The sequence below is a fragment of the Manis javanica genome, chromosome 5 (genome assembly GCF_040802235.1).
Source record: "Manis javanica isolate MJ-LG chromosome 5, MJ_LKY, whole genome shotgun sequence".
NCBI lineage: Eukaryota > Metazoa > Chordata > Mammalia > Pholidota > Manidae > Manis > Manis javanica.
Window position 1 is genome coordinate 115082472 of NC_133160.1, and position 23256 is coordinate 115105727.

Consider the following 23256-nt stretch of genomic DNA (forward strand, 5'->3'; position numbering starts at 1 on the left):
AGCAAACCTAATTCTTGTCCAGGTCACAGAAACAGAGTTTGAAGGAACCTTAGAAAGACAAGGACTGTATCCCTGGATCCCCCCACCATTAGAGTGGGGACTCCTCATGCACATGCAGTCTTGGCACTCATTATTGTACAAGAGGCTTATCACATTTATAACATCTCTAATACTAGAAAATTCTTTCTGCCTCAAGTCCAGGTATGTTCTATTCATCAGTATAAGTTCTGCCTGAGCAATACAGAGTAAGAGCAACTTGCCTTCATTCCAAACTCTCTCTTCTCCAGGCAAAATATGTCTTTGAAAAAACCATTCCTCTCCCTCCTTTCCTCACATTGCTCTGGTTACATGTTCGCTGTTGGTGTGGTCTCTGGCACCTAAGTAGAGACAGTTGTATGGCAATTTCCTCTGCGATCACAGAGTCTTGTGATAACAGCAGGTTCCTGGGTCGCCACTTTCAAATCTGCTGCCCTTAGTACAGTATGGGTCACATAGCAGAATCCACTCTTAGGTACAAAATTGAATTAGCTTACTATGCTCTGTGTCTCTTTGGTTTCCTTAGCCAATTACCTATCATTTAAGTAAAGCTTTCTTCCTTGCTAATCCTCATTACTAAATGAGAACGTTTAGAAAAATGGTAAAGGACAAAATAGCTTCATGAGTCAAATTCGAATTATCTGCTGGCCTTTGTATTGAGTACATTATGTAGAAATTTCTCTAAAGCCTTTGAGACATGGAGATTATTCTCCCACACCACAAAGTATTGGAGGTTTTAGATTGTAGGGAACTTATTTGAGACCACATAGCAAATTAATGGCAGGAGAAATTTGAAGCTTCCCATCCCCTCCTCACCCTGTATCCTCTGCTCAGATGGAGTGCATGTGCAATGTGTACCCACAGCAGGGACCTTTTCCAACTCTGCACCTATGGCATCATATGTGATTGCTTGCTTGCTGCCCTTCCTCCCTGCTCAGCAAGACACAAAAAGGTGTCTAATTGGTTCACATTTGTATCCACAGAGTCTGAGATACAGGAGTGTAATAAATATTTGTTGAATAAATGAATGAGAATCCCAAAGACTATACTATAAATGCTATATCAAAAGACCTCTGAACATTCTCAAGTATTGTCTATTAAATGGTCATCATTTTCCATTTCAGACACTGAAACACTAGAAACCTTAAAAGTGTAGAGAACAGTCAGGATAATCAGGCCAGGAGCCCACCACCAAACTTCACTCTGTGGCCTCCCAGTTCCCACCACTTCCTCGCTTTTAGAGCTCCTACCTAGCAGCAGTTTGGGCTTGACATGGGGGAGAAAAGAGTCACTGTCACTGATACTTGGGCACTCCTCTCCCTCTCTGAAAAACAGACCTTCAGAAGGCATACAACATGGCCCTAAGGGACAGCATGTACAGCAGCTAAAATTATTGTTTTAAAGTTAGAAGACCCAAACTCTAATTTTGATACTTTCCCTTACTAGTTATATGACATTAAGCCAATAAATCTCCCCAAGCCTCAAGTTGCCCGATAGTAAAATGGGAATAAAAATATCATCTACTTCATAACATTGTTAGGGTTAAATGAGATACTGCACGGCAAGTGCGTAGAACAATGTTTGGCACAGTGGGAACACTGACTGCCCTCTGGTAATCGTAGCAATGGCAGCAGTAATGCTGGTGCCCTCAACCTCCACTTCCTTCCAGAAGTGGCAGGGACAGAGCAGGGATAGGACCTGTGGGGAATATGCCCACATGATTGCTGGGTCAGAGTCCTGCTACCCATGGAGTAGACTTAGCCAGTGACCCCGTGAGGGAATGAATGAATTTTGATTGTTTCATTTTGTTATCAAGTTGACACATGACATCAGTCTTTGAGAAATAACTTTACAATTTGTTGTTTACTGCTTGCTGCAATAACATGATTTCAGGTAAAGGTTACAGAAGAATCTTTTTACTGTGTTCTTCTCAGAAAATGAAATTCACTGCAGGCCAGTTGGAAAGCAGGTACATTGGTCTTCTTGTCTTTTCTCCACAGTCTGGGAAGAAAAAATAGTATCTGATGCAGCACAAGAGTATGAAATATCATAACCTGGGTGATGGAAAAACATGCAAACAAAACACTGTGAGTGTTAACTATGGTCTGCCTCTTGTAGATCCAAAACCACTCTCTATGACAGCCCAGGTCTCCCTTCCAAGTCACTGAGCCTCATTGGTGTACCTACATGATACCTTGTTCCTAAAGTTTGTGTGTGTCTTACTTAAAGTGCAGAGGACTAGGCATCCTTTATACATCTTTTAAAAATCAAAAAACATTGCTCGTTGTTTATGGAAATGCTGCAGCAAGGCCCAGGGAACTGAGGCCTATCTTCCCACCTTCACTCTCCTCTCTGTCAGCCTTCAGATATTCCACTGCCTTTCCTCTCTGGTCCAGACAGCCAAGTGCAACAGGAGAAAGGGAGAGGTCTGGGTTCCTTTGACTATTCATAAAGCTGCTTGAACAGTCAGAAAAGTGGCAGATGCCCCCAGAAATCTTAAAGGACCAAATGGGTCTGTTAGGTACAAAGCATGTAGCATGAAGCTGAACTAGACACTGAAGCATGAGTTGGGAAAAACTAGGGTAACCGAACAAGCCATAAATACAACTGGATTTTGATTGAGATAGAATCTAATAATTACCTTTGGTGGTTTTTATTCTGTGTTTCTTAAGCAGCCTAGCTTTTGGCTGCCAGTTTTGGACCCTGAGAAGACAAAAAAGAAAAAAAGAGAGAAAGAGAGAGAGAAAGAGAGAAAGAGAGAGAGAAAGAAAGAAAGAAAGAAAGAAAGAGAAAGGAAGGAAGGAAGGAAGAAAGAAAGAGAGAGAAAGGAAAGAAGAAAGAGAGAGAGAGAGAGAGAAAGAGAAAGAGAGAAAGGAAGGAAGGAAGGAAGAAAGAAAAGAAGGAATGAAGAAAAGAAAGAAAGAAAGACATATAGAAAGAAAAATTTAAGACATTATTATTTAAATGTAGAGAAGCATGTTTCTGGAAATTTTGGAAAGAAAAACTAAAGTACTCCCATATTATACAGGGAAACAATGAACACTCTTTCTTCAAGTGAACTTGAAATCAGATATCCCAAGCCTTTTACGAACTGCCAGGGAATTCACCCTTCCCCTTACAGGGCCTCGAAGTGCACACTCACTCTGGTAAATGCTACATATTGATTAATAACATCTAATTAAGCTTTTTTTTTTTTACAAAGTAATAATTTGCACACAAAATATCACACAGACTAAGCACCCACTTGGAAAAAATGGAGGGCCCACAACCAGAATGAAAGTTGTGTGTGAGTGTGTGAGTCAGTGAGTGGGCACAAACATGTGAAAGTGTATGAATTGAAAGTGAGTCTGGAGTGGAGTGCATGTTGGTAGGAAGGAAATAGTGAGAAAAGAAGTTGGAAAACAGTGAAGAGGTCCTTCTAAGGAGCCATCCGTTGGGGCTGACATCCACTAGGACGTGGGGATCCTGGACCACCGTGGCAAGACGGTCACAGACTCAGTCCCTGGAGTGAGAACAAGCAGGGAACACAGCTCTCTTCACCCCCACCACCCTCACCTCCCATAAATTCCTCACCTCCTTTTCTTCCTCACTGCGCACACATGCATTCGCCACTGAAGGATGTTGGGACACGACCCAGGGGGTGAGACAGCCAGCCCCTGGACAACTTCACATACGAATACCCTTTCTGCTCCCTTCCCTTTGGAACTGATTATGATTCCCTTTGCAGGTCAGTTTGAATATTTGTTTTATTAAGGTAACAGGTGATTTGCAAGAGAAGAGTAAGGACCAGTGGTATAACCCAAGGCTTATTATCACCATCTTCATTTCAGATGGTGAGCTGCAGATCTGTTTAAGATACGTGACCAAGACTGCTGGAATGAGATCCTGGGTTTCATTGAGATCACTGGAAGGAGACAGTGGGAAAATGCTAACAGAGAGTCATCTGCATATTAAGGTGTGGAACAATTTTTCTCGGAAACTTTGGCCTCAGAGATATTACAGGGAGAAGGTAGGCTCCTGGGGGGAGTTCAGTTTTATTTTATTTGGTCAGGAATCCGTGTTAAACTTCAGTGGAAAAGAAATGTAACTACCTCTTCATTAAAGCACGCTTCGGGCCCCTCTGCCTTGCAGCACCTCTCCACCACATCCGTGAAATCTGTGAGCAATGACTGCAGCTCCTCTTCTCTAAGTCCAGGCTTTCGTTTCACCAAGTTGACAAGAAACCTGTGACCCGAAGATGTCAAGTAGAATTAATTCAACATTTCTTTCCTAAGCTCCTCTCCTCCAAAATGCTTGTTACAATATCACATGGCTTGAGGGTCTCAATTTAGGCAAATATAAAAAATTTAGATGTTCCACTTTTGAAAGTGTTCCCTGAAACATTCCTGTTGAACTCAGGGATGGCTTCCATGACATTCTTTGGAGGGGTATGTAATTATTGACAAACTAGTATATAAAATGTCGACACATATGAGGTCTTCATTATGCACCACATTGTACAATATGTGACCATATTTCTAGAAAATTCATTTCCAAAACAACCTCCCTTCCCTCTTCCTCAGTAGCTGAATGCTGTTTCCACGCCACTTGATAGAGAAACTGCCTAAATCCAAGAAATGGGTCTTATTCTTTGTCATTTATAACATAACCTGGGAAAACAAAAGTAAAATTCTTGTTCCTTTTGGACCTCTCCTTTCAAACATTAAGCAAGATCCTCAAGGCAAATATCTATGACAATCTTTTGAGAAAATTGGATTCATTGAGAACGTGCCATCCAGCCTTTTTGTTGGTTGCCCTAACTCACCTTCCAAATCACTGCACACTTCCAGCAAAGGAAAAGACTAGCTAGATATTAACTTTTAAACAATGGCAATAAATAAACTCCAGTGTTTTTATGAACCGGAGATACTGGACAATTTGATAGAAGGCACAGAATTGGAGCACCAAAATCACATATCCATTGCAATAAACCTTCTTATCAATACAGTGTCTTTTCAGCCTGAAGAAAAAGATAAATGGAAGAAAATATATGTACCTGTTTTTCTTTCTCTGGAGCTCCTCATTATGAGTCTCACACAAGTCTGTGGGAAAGGTAGATAAATCCTCAGAGGTAGGTGGAGGCACGTATGTTTTATCAGCTTCCAAGCCATCAAAGCAAGGCCTTCTGAAGGCAAAGCTTGTTTTACAGCAGCGATCCACAGCAGGATTGATGTTTCGATTTCTGTTTATTCCACATAACTCTCCAAGAACTAAATCCATCTGTACCAATGAAAGTTGGAGCTCATATATAATTTTAAAACGTGGAGTTTTGAAATATGGTTAGATGAATAGTTAGATTGTTTAAGATCAGGTTAACTTTGCTCAGAAAAACCCATACAGTCATAACATGATACTATGTACAAAGAAGAGTAGAGGCTGGGGTCCTAAATGGCATTATAACATTTCAAGCCATAGCAGTTTAGATGCCTATTTAATCTCTTGTTAGCATATATACAGATTTGTAATCATGAGCAGAGAGCTGCAAACACCTAGCTGAAGTGGCAGCTAAACATGGTGATCCTTAGACCTATGCTCTTGGGAGGTCCCCCAGGCTTCTTTCCAGCCCAGCCATAGAGATACTTGTGACTGGGCAGGAAGCGCCAGTTCTCTTACTGACCTGGTGGGGCATGAGAGAGAATTTGTAACCATTACTTAAAAAGTATAAGGTTTCCAATATCATTCTGAAACAATATATTGTGATTCCTAAGTCATTTGCCTTAACAAATTATTTCTAATATAAATAAGAAATAAGAAAGGTGATTTGGAGGGCCCCGAGAAAATATTGAAGACATTCTCTTTTGCCTCCTAGGTTGACACAGTGAGCCAAAGGAAAACTTGAGATGCCTTGTTTAAAAATGTCAAAAAAAATTAAGAGAGAAAGACATACTATGCCGATGGACAGTGACTATAATGGGGTATGTGGTGGGGACTTGATAATATGGGGAATCTAGTGACCACATGTTCCTCATGTGAAACCTGAGCATGAAATTGTATATCAATGACACCTTAATAGAAGAGAGAGAGAGAGACAGATAGCAGGTATAAATCAATGAGTGCAGATATCCAGGTGTTGTTTTTTTTTTTTAAGGAATAGCCAGGGCCATGTGGACCATTATGTAGGCCATGCTCACCAAATTATCAACACAGGCAAACTCTTCACTCAGTGTGCAGCAGGTGCTCAAAGCTGCCACCATTTCCTTGCCAAGAAAGGTCAGTCCATCAGTGGAGAGCTGCGGGGCTATCTTTGTGAGTTTGATAAGGTAGCTGAAAGAAGATTTGTATGTTTGGCTCTGAACAAAAGCAGATACTCATATTCCCTTGTTAGCTACTTGAAACCCTGACCCTTCAAGGCTGGGGACAACCAGCAGCATAAGGGCAACCTAAACCTCAGCTCTCTCAGAAAAATGATAGAGAGAACCTCTTCGCTCCCTATTTTCCTGCACTCTTCCTGCTAGATCTCTGTATTTTGGCTCCCTTCTAAATTCATGTTTCTAGTTTCTAGAATTATCTCTAGTTTCTCAGAAACTCTCAGATTTGTCACTCCTGTCTCACCTTGTAAATATAGGAGCTCCTTAGCAGCAAATACCTTGGCTAGCATATAAAATCCTGATTGAAATCCCTTGCATAATTAATAAATATTTTAAAGGAATAATTTGCTTCTTTGTTTACTGAAGTGTAGCTAACATTTAATATTGTATTAGTTTCAGGTATATGAAATGGTGATTCAACATTTATATACAGTGATCACCACAATAAATCTATATATCACCTGCCATCACACAGTTGTTACAATATTAACTATATTCCCTGTGCTGCATCTTATTGCATTACATCCCCATCTTATTTATTTTATAAATGGAAGTCTGTATCTTCTAATCCCTTTTCCCTCTTTTGCCAACCTCCTCACCCATCTTCCTTCTGACAACCACCAGATATTTATCTGCATCTGTAAATCTGTTTCTCTTTTGTTTGCTCATTTGTTTTGTTTTATTATTGCACATGTAAGCAAAATCATATGCTATTGGTCTTTGACTTATTTCACTTAGCATAATATACTCTAGGTCTATCTATGTATATATATGTACCAGTGTATATATATATGTACCACTTCTTCTTTATCCATTCATCTTAATCCATTCATCTATCAATGGACATTTAGGTTACTGTCATATCTTAGCTATTATAAATAATGCTGCAATAAACATAGGGGTGCATATATCTTTTCAAATTAGCATTTTTGTGTTCTTGGGTTAAAAGCTCAGCAGTGGAATTGTTAGATCATATGGCAGTTCTATTTTTAATTTCTTGAGGAAACTCCATATTGGATTCTCATGCTATTTCAAAGTGACTGCACCATTTGCATTCCCACCAACAGTGCACAAGGGTTCCCTTTCTCTACATCCTTACCAACACTTGCTATTTCATGTCTTTTTGATAATAGCCATTTTGACAGGTGTGAGGTGATAACTCCTTATGGTTCTGATTTGTATTTCCTTGATGATTAGTGATGTTGAGCATTTTTTCATGTGCTTATTACCCATCTGTATGTTTTCTTTGGGGAAATTTCTAATCAGGTTCTCTACCCATTTTTTAATTGGATTACTTGTTTTTCGATATTGAGTTGTGTGAGTTCTTTATACATTTTGGATATTAATCTCTTATCAATTATATCATTTGCAAATATCTTCTCTAAAGAGAGAATTTAATAGATACCAAAATGAATAGATAACCTGAGATGAAAGAAACTATAATCTTTAATGGACTGAGTTTGACTCCTCAGCTAACAGAAAGACTGCAAAAATAGTGAAATCATATTTTTTAAATTGTGTTTTGATTTGGAGATGTTTGTTTTCAATACTTCCTACATCAGCATGGTAATTAATTGAGAAAACCCAGAATAAACTGCCTATTATTCATGAATACTCACAAAAGCACTAAAAAATAAATATTAAAGGGCTAAGCAAATTCAGAATTGTTTCTACAAACTTGGTAAAAAGGACTTAAATACTGGGCAAATTATCTTTTCCTTGGGAAATTGCAATCTGCCCCCCACACAAAATGGAGCAGAACCTAGACATTCTGGGTTAGAAATGAGAAAAGCATATCTAAACAAAAATCTAAGCATTAATTAGTGAATCAATTTGTCCAGAACCCTGTATTTCTTTAATTTCTAGTCTCATTCTTAGTAAAGGCTTAAATGACAGCTCAGTGTGTATTCTTGACTTTTGTGTTTTTATTCTTTCCCAGAGTTTATGAATTTGACATAACTGAAAGACTGAGCTAATTTTTTTGACTCTATGTGGCACTCTTTGTATTTTCCTAGTCACAAATGTTAACCTAGTTGGGAAAACAACTTACTGGGATATCAAATCATTCTTCCCCAAATTCTGGAAATGTTCACATTCTCGTTGTACTATTTTGAGGCTTTTCTCAGTTGTCTCATTGAATTTGTATTCCTGAAAATAAACACAATCATGTTTATGAACATTTTATCTAAAATTTAATCATAAGCTTCATGTCAACTCATAAAAAAGCTTTTTAATTTATATAGTATTTTCAAACTATCATTACCACACATTACTCACTAAATTGAGGGTAGCTTTTTAGATACGTGTGTAAAAATTTGAATCTTTCCAATTTTAGTTCATTGAAATGTAACTATATAGTTATTATATAACTATAATATAGATGCTTTTTGTTAAAACTTGAAAGTCCAAATTTTTCATCGTCATCATCTGTACATTTTTTTAGAGCTTTCCAGTTTGCAAAGTATAACTAAAATCTAATGTTGACAATGATCATATTCAATTCTCACTTTGAAGTGGCCAGAGCAGTTATCTCCATTTTTATGTAAAGGAAACTGGCTTTATGAAGTCAATTGACTTGCCTCATACAACCCTGCCAGTAAGTACTACTACAGAACAATTTTAATCACATTTATCTTCATTTTTTACCTTCTTTTTCATCATTTAGAATTAAAACTTAAATTTCCAATAATTCTCTTCAAGTATTTGACAAACTCCCTCTCATGTAGCATAAAATTGGGCATCTACTGAGAGGTCACCAGATAGAAAACTACACACCATTGTATGGATGCTGCAAGACACTTTGGGTCTCCCTGTGAAAAAGAATTTTCTAGCAGGGAGATTCTTTTAAGGATTAGGCACAGACCTCCTCATTAGGGAGAATGGCAGAGCCAGACTGAAACTCAAGTCTTGGTACTTCACTGCTCAAATATGAATGGGTATACACTGGCTTTATGGCAAGTGGAAACAATTTTTTAAAAATAAAACAAGAGCAGCACATGTTAAATGAATGTGAAGCAAATCAGAAATGTCAAATAATTAATTTCTATAATACATAAGGAGTGTATATGAATTGATCTTAACAGGAGTTTGAACAAGAAAATGAGCAATGGACATGGACAAATTGTTTATAGGAAATCTACAACTGCAATAGCTAAAACCATATGGGAAAAGCATAGCTTAATTTAAAAATCAAATAAATGCTTAAAATATGGTCACTATGTTTTACACATAAATCTAGCAAAGTTAATTTCCATGTGTAATGTTGGTGTAGGTAAGGGTCAAATGAGCATTTTCATACATGTTGTATGACTATAAGAACTTTCTAGAAAGTAATTTGACCCTTTCTTTCAAATATTTTTTTAAAAGTCTGTTATATTTTTACCTAAAGTTTCCCTTCCAATAATCTATCTTAAAAAATAACCATAGGTATTAATAAAGATGGATGGGATGAGATACTCATCTAATGGTTGCTTATAAAATTAAAAACACCATAACCAAATGTCCAAAATGTCCAACACACGGAGAGCAATTCGATTATCATGTAGGATGCCATCATTTAAAATAAAGTACATGCTGAAGTCTGTTTAATGACATAAAATGTTGTTCTATACTAAATAAATAACAGATGCAAAAATTTCTTATGAAAGTATCAATCCAGTCTTATTTTTAAATACCCACACATCTGTATATGCATATATACATAGAAAAGATGAAATAAAATGTTAACTATACCTATTTCTTGGAGACAACATAAAAGTTTTTAGTTCTTTTCAACTTTTAGCAATTTCTTAATCATCTTTAATAATCAGATATTACTCTTACAATCATGAAAAAATCCAATATAGTTCAATAAAATACAGAGCACATAAATAAAAATATAAATGTAAAATATTTGCTTAATGGGAAGTTTTCTGCATCAACACACACATTTAATAATAGTTGAAAACAATGTGCATAACTGAAACTTATGATGTTAGTGTTCTCAGTGATCAGCTTACACTGAACTTAAAGTAGACCCAGAATGGTCAATCATATTTTCTATCCCCTAAACTGGAGTGCAACTTCGATATCAATTTTTAAGTGTTTGCTTTGTTTTGTTTAATTCTATGAGCCACAACAAAGGAACCCACCGCATAACTGTAACATTCTGAAGGGGTTTCTGTGTTGCAACACTCTTTCAGGAGATCCTCGTACACCCCAGCAATTCTTAAAAGCTCTGGTGCAGACAGTTCTCGATGTCTCCTTGAGTATTCATAAAGAAAGCTGTGATGTGTAAAAATTGTATCTATTAGGAATTAGAGGAAGAGCAAACCACCAAATCCTGCTCCCCTTTTGTATAGTCAATCTTCTAACACTGAGTCTGCTTTCAAATGCTATGTTCCTACTCTGCTCTGGTCAGGGAGTGACTTAAGAGGACATTTTGACTACAGGAGATCGTTTTGCAAAGGTTCTCTTCTATATTATGTTTTAAATTAACAATGCTTTTACTTGAGAGAAGAATTAGTAATTTAGACTTAATTCTTAGAATGATTTGATCCATAAAGCATCAGAATAGTATGTCATGCCACCAATAGTTTAGAAAATACACATCAAGTATAATGCTGTTGAAAAATGCATTCAGACTCTGACTTGAGATGGTGGAAAATGGTTTTCTCTCCACTTCCAAGGGTGAAAGATTGTGGAGCAGCCTGCACCCATTACTTCATCCTGTCACTTATCAAATGTGGGAGTCATCACCTCTGCAGCTCTAAATCATTGGCAGTGTTTTCCATGGCCTCGGTAAGAGGCTCCATGGCTACAGGTGGGTGTGATTTGGGGAGGAACTGGCAAAGGGAGAGAAAGGAGGCTAACACTTATTAAGTCCTGAGTAGGTGCTAGGCACTGGGTCAGGCTTTGAGCATAAGAGATAAAGATATGCTTCCTAATCTTTATAAACTTTGTCATTTAACTTCACTTAGTCTTCAAGGTAAGTACTATTTTATAGCTGAGGAAACTTGAATCTTGGACCAGTTAAGCACCTTCCTATTTATGGAAGTATAAAATTTGAACCTAGGTCCCATAGGATGTCTATTTCATTCTTTTCAAAACCAAGCTGACTCTGTTTTCAAGACACAGGTGTCTTCTCAAAGTACTTCCCTTGCATTATTTATACTTTTCTTCTTATCTGTCCACTCAAAATACATTAAAATTGTGTCCCATGTTATGTGAGAACAACATTTTGCACAAGTCTTTCAAGTCCAGGAACATCTTTTCTCCTTTTTTGGTTTATAGCCTTAGATTCTTTTGATTAATCTTGGCTTTCCTGACATCATTTCTCCTGCTGCTCTAGATGCTTTCCCAGGCCCCTTTGTGGGGTATATTCCCAGGCCCTAAAGCAGTGGTATTTAACCTTCAGAGAATCAAGGGCTTCTTTAATATATGCTGTAAACCTTGGGCCTTTCCCCAGAAACAAAATTACACCTAAAAACACCCCACCAAAATATTGCAAACCAAAACCCCCGGAAGCCTACTCTAGCCCGGCAGATCCATTGAGGTATTTGTCATATGTTTACATCCAGAAACACTGCACCTTAAAACTTAGTTTCTGACTCAGCATGATCATTATTGCTCGACCTTTCCCCCCATGTCACAAACAGTCTCTGTGCTGCGATAGTGATGATGCTGGAAATGATGGTGATACAAATTGCTTCCATTTAGCAAGCACATGTGTTAGGTACAAATGAAATGCATTACAACTACCATTTTGTTAAGTTTGACTTAATATCCATGACTCATGAGAAGCAATAGGACACAGTGGTTATAAGAGCAGGAATCTGGAGCCAGGCCACCTGCATCTGAATCCTGCCTCCACCACTATTTGCTGTGTGACTTTGGAGCAAGTTACATAACCTCTGAGGTCCAGTTTCTTTGCCTATAAAATAAGAATACTAAGTGTTCTAACCTCAGAGGGTTGTTTTGAAAACTAAGTGAGTAGATGAGAAGCACTTAAAATTTGGTAAGTATTCAATACCCTGTATCTTAAATCCAGACCTTCTTCCAGAGCTCCAGGACCACATATTGTCTTCTGACATTCCCAATTAGTTATTTACAGGCATCTCAAAGTCAGTATGATCAGATCCAAACATATTCTCTTTCCCAAAAACCTTTACCCATACTTCCCATCTCATTGAATCTGAAAACTACTTACCCAACCACCTAAGCCCCAAACTGGGATTCATTCCAGATGAAGTTTCTAAAAAACAAAAGTGGTTTTGTCCTTTCTTACTCTTCAGTGAAAACCCCTCAGTGGCATCTCATAACTTAGCATGCCTACATGATCTGACCCCTTCTGCCTCTCAGCACACTCATCTCTCACTGCACAGACCCTACGATACCACAGATACACCAAGTAGTTTATATGTCTGTCCATGCTCTACCGGCTCTGTCTAGATTACCAAAATGTCCTCAAGTTTCCCCTCCCTAACAGGTCTTCCCAGGGTCCCCAGGTGCATTTGACCACTTCCTGCTCCATCCCACATTACCTACCACACAATGCTATCAGAAATGAAAGAACATTTCTTGCATTCTTTTATTTATAAATCTGTCTCTTCCCACATCACACTTCCTACTGATGAAAGCTTACTGGGGACAAAAACCCTGGCTATCCTAGGGATATCCCTGGATTATATTTCATTACCAAGAAACTTTGACTGAATGAATATTCTCATATGAATTTTATACATAATAACCTAAAACACAGAGAGGTTATCTTGCCCTGGTGACTCAACCAGGACTCCAATCTAGTCCTTTTGGCTCCAAGCCCACTAATCTTCCCCTGAACAGCTGTAGGCTGGTATACACAGCAGTGATGCCTGCCAGCAGACCTCCTTGGATCAAATCCTTACTGTGCCAAATTTTAGCAGTGAACTTTGAACAAGGTATTTAACTTCTCTGTACCTCAGTTTGCTTACCTGGAAAAAATGGGGAAAATCATACTAATTTTGCATGACTGTTGGGAGGATTAAAGCAGATCATCCACGTAAGGTATTTAGCCCATTGTCTGGCACTTATCAAGCACTCAATAAATGTTAGCCATCATTATAACAGCACATTGGCATTTTCTTAAAATCATGTGAAAATACCATAATCTGTAGTCATGATTTCTTTTAAATTATGAAATACCCAGAGATTTAAATGGTTTCCAATCCTTCCACCCAAATTAGCCAAAACAGGTCAAGTCCTAAATTTCTGTTTGCTTATATATTTCAATATAGAGTTATGTTACTTAGCAAAGAAGATGGCTTGGTCAGCATCTCGATCTTCACACACACGTTTGCTTTCAGTAAATTTTGCTTCCCTTAGAGATAAGTCCTTCGGTCTATCATCTTTATTTGAGTAAATTATGCACTCTCCACGCTCTGGTATTTTCTTTTCACAGCACTCTTTGATTTTGCTCGAGATGGAATCTTGTTTTGAACAAATATGGCTCATAACCTTGCTCTGTACCAAAAAAATGAGAAACTATTTTCATAATTTCTTCAAGACTGAATTTTCCTTCATAATGAATGAATGCATGCAAAAAACCAATCATGAACATAACATCTGTGATTGCTTCACCAGCTAATTTGATAGGTCATATATTTATTTAAATTTTGTATTAATTCTATACACATGAAGTTTTATATTAATTCAAGCTTTATTTCTAAGGATTTTACATGATATAATTATGAAAAGTGGACTATTAATCTTTTAACTACTTCATCCTTGCTCCTCTGGTATATTGGCATTTTAAATTTTTGGATGCTGTTTTTTTCCCATAAAAGTTCATCTATGCTTCAATAAGGACCACCAAAGACATATTACTATAATATCTATAATCCTAAATTTCTTTGTCTATGGCCTAAAACTACATTGCCAAGCACATGTTACAAACTCAATTAATATTTGACAAGTGAAGGAAAGAAAGGTAAACACATGAACCAATATAGCAGCTATGAGATGAAGATTTCTCAGTCATAAGAAGCCATTCTACTCATTGTTGTCATTTTTCCCATGGAAATCATTCATTTTGAAGCTGTTCAAGTTATCATGTAAAATAGAAAACCTTACACTATTCACTCTCCCTACTTTTCACCCATTCTGACCTCCACATGAAATTGTGGGATTAAGGGAGATGGTGAAATTATTTTACTTATGCATTAGTTGGATTATTTTTTAAAAGATGATCTGGTCCTAGTCTCCTAGTCCTTTTCCAGACTCTACAAAAGGAGGCTGCACTTTCTTCCTACTGTCTGTTCCAACTGCACAGGAACTATCTTGAGTTCCATCAAAACACCAGGCTATCCCAGGCCTTCCTGACTTTGCTCAAGCTGTTCCTCCTGCCTGGAATCTTCTTCTGGTGAACAGTGAAGATGAGGAATGGGATGAAGCTCTAGGTTGAAGTGAAAAATGGAATGGAGATTGTCGATACCATGTTTCCAAGACACCACATAGAACCAGGGAATGTATCTTTGCAAACATACACATCTCACCTAAGGCCATCATTATTCTAGCAACATATCTCTTATTGTCTGGAATTCATTTCTATTACAAATTTCAATGTGAATACAATTCAATTCTTCCTATCCCTCTATAAAGGTATTCAAGAGAAGGATATTAAGGATATAATATGATCCCTTAGTCTCAATTTCAAACTTCATAGAAAAATCTTTAATTATATCTTGATTAGTATACTATATTTAATATTATAAAACCCACATCCCCATAAATAGTCAAACACCACAAAAATAAATAGGAAGTGAGATTGTTTTTAATTGGACTATGGTTAGTTACAAAATAACCATAGATGGGGGACATCTGCTAAAAGAAGATATACATTTCTTCATATTCTAAAATTCAAGTTATTTAATTAGCATACTCTTCACTATGTGAAAATTTAATTAGTAAAGCTAATTAAAAGTCACTAAGTAAAAGCCCAATTTCACCTAAGCAGTTAGGATATTTTTTAATGAAATTGTATTACCTTTGTGTGCATGAACAACTTAAACTAGCACAAAAACATGTTTACTAGCATATGCCCTTAGGGAATCACTTTAAAGAATAGAGTTAGAGGTATTTTAAATTAACAAATCCACTTATTTTGAAAACTTTCCCTAAACAGCCTGAGGAAACTCAGAGAAAGCAGTTCTGAAAAACAAAATGGTAACAAAGAGGTCTCCAAGCTTTACTATTAATTTCTAACATCTCTAAAAGAGGATTTGCAACATTAAAGAAAACTTCAATCTGGCTTAAATGAACTCTCATAAATTCTAATTTCCTGAAGTTTTATGTTGAAGACATTTATATATATAACAAAAAATTTGCTGAGTAATCTAAAAACAATCCCACTTACTTAAAAAACCCAAGGTTTTATTTGGGCTTATTTATTAACATTTTATTTTTTATTACTTACTTTATGTTATTCTTTAACAAGTATTAACATTCTGATTTTATTGTGGTAAAGTAACCACATATGAGGGCAACTTCCAAAAAAAACAGCTGCCAAAACCCCTATTTTTACTTGGTTTTAGAGAATATTTACCCTGCCACGGATGCACTGAACAGCGTCCCCTTCACAGCATCCATCATACTTGGAAGAAATATCTTCAAGGAGGGAGGTGAGTTCCTTAAATTCAATCCTGGGAAATTTTTGACTAAGTATAACAATGTTTCTGGAAAGAGATTGATAAACCACTAAAACTACTTGAACAGCAAGTCATACAGGGGTGAGCTCTTTGCTGAATTGCTACAGTAAGCATTGATACTCTTGTTTTTTCACAGATGTCTTTACCAAATTGCTGTTTATATGTTGCATGTCCCACATGAAGACCTCAAAAATCCTAAATGGATATTTTAAGCCCTGGACCAAGACTGGGGGGAAAATAAGTCCTGAGACAGGTGCTCTCTTCCATGATTTTTATAACAAAACACATCCTGTAAGAACCACCACTTCCTGTTGTGAGCCCATGGCAGGCATAGATAATCCATCACAGATCTCTTTCATATTGATCTATTTGAAATCTCAGTTTTTCTCAAGATATTTTACTAGCACCCTTACTAATTGATTAGGATGAGCACTTGAGATAAAAATTATCCTTATAAGGTTGTCTTCTAGTCATTAAGGTCAAAGGTAGATGAATATGTCATGTCTAAAATACTTGGAGGTTTTAAAACCTTGGATGTGAACTCCCAGACCAAGTCAGATACCTAACTTGCAAAAATATACCTCATAATTAGCCCTCTTTCTCTCCAGAATCTCCCCACCCCCCATGTCTAATATCCTGGTTCTGAGCTATTCCTGTAGACTGAGACTTTCCTCCAAACTCTTGGGGAACTAGGAAGAGTATAAACAAAAAATCATCAACAATTGAACAAAAATGTGCAGACAAATAAGAAAATACAAGCAAAGACATGATAATAGGCTATAAAACTCACATAGAGTTTAAGACTTGCAATCCAAATTGCCCAAGTGCCCCACAGACATTTTTTTGATAAGAAGACACAGCTTTTAAATATTGTATGACAGGTTCTGCCTGAAGGAGAAAAAGAACATTTTGTTGAAGGAAAAGCAAAATCCCTCTATTTTCTTAAATACATGTCAACCAAACTTCCAAAATTTCCTCAAAAACAGAAAAACTAAAGCATACGTAAATTTTTACATCAAAAGAAACATGCATCTGTGGCACTTTACAAAGGTTAGGCCAGCCTTCCTGATGGCTGAACTGCCCCTGGCAGAAAGGTGAGTGGTGTGGTGTGCTGTGAGCTTGTTCATTTCTACTGGGTTGATAAATTTTACAGGTGGCCCAAAAAGGGCTTGTCCAGGATAGAAGATAAAATGTCATCTTTTACCCTAGATATTCACTCACTAAGACTTTCTTCCAGTTTACAGGGAAGAAACAGCCAGGGGAGAGACCCTGGAAACAGGCAATTGTCTTTAAAGGGTCTCAGATAAGAAGAAATCTAGATCAGCAGCAGTTGGCCAATAGGTTGAAAAAAATCCATGAAAGTGACAAGAGAATGGTTGATAAATCGTAAACAACCCTTTTGCTATCATTTAATTTTATGAAAAGATCTGCAGTTTGGGGTGACTCCTTATCCTTTTGATGAAATAAATGTAATACCCACCTTTGTTCGGAAGCAGTTAGCTTTGTCTTGTTCTTCACAACATGTTTTAGTCACCTCTTCAAAACGAGCAGCAACAGTTAGAAGTGTAGGGGCAAAAGCAAAGGGGTTCCTTCTGGAAACTTCATAGATGTAACTACATGAGAAAAAAGAGGGGGAGGGAAATGGGAAAAAAACAGGAAAGAAATGAAGAAATGGAAGACAAGGGAAGGGAAGAAAAGGAAGAGAAAAGAAAGATAGGAACAGAAAAGAAGATCAAGCTGTTGTGAAAATGAAGGTAGGAAGAACGATTTCCCTTATAGAAGGCTTCAGTATAAGGTAACATTATCCAATTGCCAATAAAAGTCCAATCATCCAATAAAAGGATGCTTCCTGAAAAAAGTTGTCTAACCCCAAATAAGTGATGATTGCAGTTCTGATCCTGAACATTGGGCTACAGCTACTCTCTTTCCTCCCCCATGCTGCCAGATGGTCAGCAGCTCTTCCTTCCATGTTCAAAGAACAGCTACCTCCACACACCCACACTTGCTCCACCTGAAATTCAGGGATCACCTTCACTTACATTCAGATAAACTTGTGACTTAGGTTTCAATGAGCACACCAGCTTTCCAGAAAAAGTCTTTACTTCTGTAATTGTTGCACTATTGAAAACAGACTTTTGCAAAACATCTTTTCATTTAGTGTTCATCCTTGGTCAAAGCTGCACCTTCCCTTTGGGAAGACTGTCATTTCCCGCAGTAGCAATTTGGCACCATGCACACACTTCGGTTTGGGCTTATCACATTAGAAAATATGCATCATTAATGAAAGGATCTTAAAAGCAGGTTTCATATTTTGTTCATGTTTCTATCCTCCACACTGAACACAGAATCTGACCATACATGTTGAATGAATTAATCAGTCAATTGATTTGGCTCTATTCCTTTGGAATAGATACTGGATTTAGCCTAAGAATAATTTTTCAATCAAATCATTTATCTACTAAAATTAAACTTACTTGTTTAGAAAAGATTCTCTGTTATTTTTATAAATCTGGCATTTCTCTTCAGGATCCAGAGTAGGGAGAGGAGACAGAAATCCTATATCAGGTTTCTTATTATGGAAGAAACAGAGTCTTCTTTCAAAGCCAACTTTACTGCAGCAGTGGGAAAAGTTACGCTTTTGTGACAGCCCCTCCACAGTGCATATCTTTTCCATTAAAACATCATTCTGGACAACAAAGTAAAAGATACTTTTTAGTTATTGTAAATTTTTTCAAATGGATGCAATGACTGGTAGGTGTCATCTCTTGGGAAAAGATTCCAGTTTTCCCACAATTATCAGCAAATCAACTTTACCAACACCCTTGCAGCCATCCCACACCTTGAGAACCTTTCTCTATCCTATCCTAGGCCCTTTAATCTCTTACTCCTTCTGTGCTGCCTACATTTCCCTTGCTTAATGGCTATTTTCCTCCTTTCCCAAGGTGACAGGATCAGAGTGTGAATATGTTGGTAAAGTATTTAGTACCTGTATTTAGTAATAGTTCTTGAGATGTGCAAATGGTGACTCTATTTGGGGGAAGCCAAACAAAGGGGGTTTGACAGTAGTGTACATAGTGAAGGAAGCAGCTAGGGAGGGTGCCTCTGTACTTCCATACCTTTGCCAGGTTACTGGCTGCCCCCTGCTTATATATGTACAGTATGGGCTCCAAGGCCATAACTAGGCCTTCTTGTGCATCGTAATACAGAATTGCATCTTTCCTAGGTAAGTACTTTAACCTTGGTCAAAATCCTACCCAAAGTCAGGCAAAATAAAAACAAGGGGCATTTTTATATTTTCAAACCAAAAAATTCTGTTTGACTTATATAAGAAATGCAAACAATTTACTTACAGCTAATTCTGAACACATTGGGAGTGTCACATCAGCCAAGCATTTATCTTTGTAATCCCTCATGGCTTTTACCAACATTTCTACTTCTTCAAAGGATGCCTCCTGAATATATTGAGCAAAAGCGATGATGGTGCTGCAACAGTCCACACAGAGCACATGTGATCACCTGCAGGATTTTCACTCACATCCCACAAAACCTTAGAGGAGTATCTACTTGCTGACTAGCTCAGGAAATGACCAAAGTGTGATGGCTATAAATTTTACAACTTCTTAATGATTCAATTGCATCTGAATTTTACAATTAATACTGTATTTACTTTTTTTGATATAGTTTCTATTTAATTAGCTTATTGTTAGGAAGCACTGACATGGAATATCAGATAAGATTATGATAATTGCTATCATCATTAAAAATAGTTTAGAAAAACTCACATAAATCCAAGATTCTCCTCTATAAATTTCTGGGTGATACTAACATCATCTGAAAAGCAGATATATTTAGGTTATCACATACTCTGGTATTTTAACATTTTCCAAAAAATAACTATTCATATCTAAATTTACAAAGTATACAATAGAAAACTGATAATAGAAAATAATTTGGCATACTTAAGAAGAAGGAGAGAAGTCATATGAACCACATATAAGATCTTCATCACAGCTGATTGTGTTCTCAAAAAATATTCGTTAAGTTGAATTGACTTGAATGAATTTCAAATTAACTAGACTTTAAGTTTGATGTTGATGGCTCCCCAGCTACAAATGTCAAACATAAGCATCATTTCCATATTACTATCTATCATGTATGACTAGAAAAGTAATATGAAGATTAACTGATACACAATATAATGCTACAACAGGTCCCAACAAGAGATGTCATAGTATGCTGGCAGTAGGTGTAGTGTATACTGCAAGTCAGACACAGATACTTAGGTAATCTCTGGATAAGTTTAAAATCATTGATTCCCTGTGAATATATACTAATCAGAGCACATTTACATTGTCAACAAACACTATTCTTAAGGAGTCCTTAAAGTATTGTGCTGGACACTGTGAGGCAATCAATGGTGACTAAGACATCTCTCTTGGACCTCAGCTTCCTAAGTACTCATAGTGCAAATGACTCAGGAATATGACTATAATCCAAGTTAGAATGCATATAACATTCTACAATAATGTGGGTAAGTATATGGCAGGAATATTTATGATTCCTGGGTGAAGAATCAGACAAAGATTAGAGGAGAAGTGGCATATGAGTTGATTCTGAAAATATGTACAAGATTTCAGCCAATGGAGAAATAAGGAAACTTGTTTTTTTGTGTGGAGAGAATGATGTAAGGAAAAGCAAATAGTGAGAACTCTTAGGATGTATTTGGGGAAAGTTAATCAATCCACTTCAGTGAGAAAGTGGGTTAAAAAAAAGAATGGAAGCGAGGATAGAAAGGACCTGCATCCAAATTATGGGGTTCTGCTTGAAGCTGAGGAATTCAGGCTTCTACTGGAAACCATGGCTATATGGAGTAGTAATATAATCATTTCTATATGCTAAGAAATACCAGCCAGGCAGTGGTATATCTGATGTGCTGGGATCTCCCACAGTGCCTGACAAGTAGGACAAAAACTATTTATCAAATAGGTGGAAGAAAGAATAAATGAATGGATGAAAAAAAGGAAGCCCATTAGGAGACTTCTGTAATTGTCCTATTGAGGAATCAGCAAGACATGAATTTTGGTAGGAGTAGTGAAAATGCAAAGGAAAACATGGACGCAACATATTAAAGAGACAAAAGTCAACAAGATTTTTGAACAAGTTGTTACAAGTGGCAAAGGAGGAGAACTCAAGAATGACCACACTCCTTTAAGCTCCGTATAGTTTAAAAAGGTGCTCCTTCCAGCCAGAGGGAATACAAAAAAACACTTCCTCTGAATAGATGTTCCCCCTCAGGTAAAACAAACATAAAAGTCACCCTTTCCTCCAGGCTGACACTGCCTTGGCCAGGCCTGGGGAGATACACAGGCTTGGGGAGATCTAAAACTGTCAGCTGGAGGAAGCAGCGTTCTGAGTACCTTAAAGGTGTTTGCCACCTAGTTGGGAAACACATTGGATAACTGAAAGTTCCAGAAAAATCCCAACTCTTATGTTCCACTGTTATCATACACTATTTACAGTTGCAAGAAATAGTAATATTTTCAAATCTATATCTCCCAGCAACACTTTTCATACTGTCATAATGCTGGATGTGTAACTATGTCAATGGATTGGGTAATACGACCACCAAAATACAAAATCTGAGTAGGTGAGTTCAGGATACCTGATCAGTATATATAAATTAATGGTAAGAAGAAAAAAACAAGTGAAAACTTAAACTGAAAGGAAACAAGGTTAAAAAAATTAGTTATCCCACCTTAGTGACTCCTTAGCTGATATCAAAGTAAATTTCTTACCTATATCTTGAGGCTTTGTGTGCAGGGTTAGGGATTCAGTCAAAAAGAACAAGAAAATAATAAAACCTGTTCGTTTTAACTGTTTCATTTTCTTAGAAATCACATTCACAAAAGAAAGTAATGTGACTGAGGAAAATCAAGGTTTTATATTATTCTTTACACTAAAAGTAAAAAAGTAACCTGCTTAATCTGTTTCTCATATACCTCACATTTGATTTTTATTTGATCACACTCAGAAATTTGGCTAATTATTAACTCGGAAAAAATTATCTCTGGGTTTCACTGGAAAAATCTATTGAGTTAGAAAAAAGAAGTCCACAGGTTAAGTATGCACAGGACCTAATCAAATAGACAACCAAAAAAAAAAAAAAACTGAAATATTGCAAGTGGAATAAGCTAAAGGAAAAAGCACTAGAATAAATAATTCACCAAAGAGGAAACACAACTATGAAGATACTTAAGTTTTCTAGTAAGCAAAGGAAGTTAATCTTAAAATAATAATTTTTATACACCTGATAGTACTAGAAAAAAATTAAGATATCTAATTCTGGTAACCATAGAGCAAAACAAGTTTACCCATATAATCAAAGCTTCTAAAAAACAAGTTCATAAAAGGATGAACAATTTTTTAAAATATTCATGTTATTTGAACCAATCAGTCAAATTCTGGAAACTCACCTTCCCAGATTTTGTATTTTGATGGTCATATTACCCAGTCTATAGACACAGTGATCATGCTCAGCAAATTGTCACCAGCTTTATGGAAGTACAGAGAAAAAAGCAAAACATGATCCTAAATATGGAAATACGTTGATCCTGAACAACAGTTTTGAACTGCACAGGCCCACTTACATGCAGATTTTTTCCATAGATATATTGGAAAAATTTTGGGAGTTTGGAAACAATTTGGAAAACATTTTCTTTTCTCTAGCTTACTTTATTGTATGAATACAGTATATAATACATATAACACACAAAATATTTGCCAATTGACTGTATGTTATGAGTAAGGTTTCTAGTCAACTGTAAGCTGTTAGTAGCTATGTTTTTGGAAAGTCAAAATCATATGCAGATTTTCAACTATGCAGGGGGTCTGTGTGCCCAACCCCCACATTATTCAAGGATCAAGTGTATTTTTAAGTACATGATAAAAATATATATATATTCCTTAGTTCTGTCCACTAAGAGGGCCTGAAAACAGAAGCAGCCAAGTAGCAGGGAGCATATTCAGTGCCTACATCTTGGTTTTTCAATTCTTTTTTCTCCTACAAGGATCCCCTGGACTTCGTAGAGAAATGAATGGTTTCAGGGCCCAGGCATGAAAAGTAGAAGGTGAACTGAGAACATTGTGCCAGAAACTAAGGAAGTGCTCAACAGCCAAAGGGGGCATGACAAAAGGAGGCAGAACCCAATGGG

General features: G+C 36.9%; 1 protein-coding gene across 2 annotated transcripts; it reads right to left on the reverse strand.

Moving 5' to 3' along the window:
- Positions 1-1877: 1877 nt before the first annotated feature.
- On the reverse strand, positions 1878-22183 carry AFM (afamin). 2 transcript variants are annotated; one of them, XM_017665337.3, is made up of 15 exons: positions 21841-22183; positions 19828-19876; positions 19396-19528; positions 18520-18731; positions 17526-17658; positions 16836-16933; positions 15943-16072; positions 13648-13862; positions 10514-10646; positions 8434-8531; positions 6207-6339; positions 5072-5295; positions 4128-4260; positions 2678-2739; positions 1878-2037 (listed from the first exon to the last, which is right to left on the reverse strand). In XM_017665337.3, exons 1-14 carry the CDS (start codon positions 21926-21928, stop codon positions 2713-2715), a joined length of 1806 nt encoding a protein of 601 aa, XP_017520826.3. In that variant the 5' UTR covers positions 21929-22183; the 3' UTR covers positions 1878-2037; positions 2678-2712. The 2 variants fall into 2 exon arrangements, with proteins under 2 accessions (XP_017520826.3, XP_017520825.3); XM_017665336.3 differs by having other exon boundaries at positions 1878-2090.
- Between the last annotated feature and the right edge of the window lie 1073 nt (positions 22184-23256).

Coding starts and splice junctions, on each gene's coding strand:
- AFM (XM_017665337.3), bottom strand. CDS start 21,928: ATGAAACAGTTAAAACGAACAGGTTTTATTATTTTCTTGTTCTTTTTG. Junction 19,877..21,840: donor CACAAAGCCTCAAGATATAG/GTAAGAAATTTA, acceptor TCTGCTTTTCAG/ATGATGTTAGTATCACCCAG. Junction 2,740..4,127: donor AAGCGTGCTTTAATGAAGAG/GTAGTTACATTT, acceptor TTGTCTTCTCAG/GGTCCAAAACTGGCAGCCAA.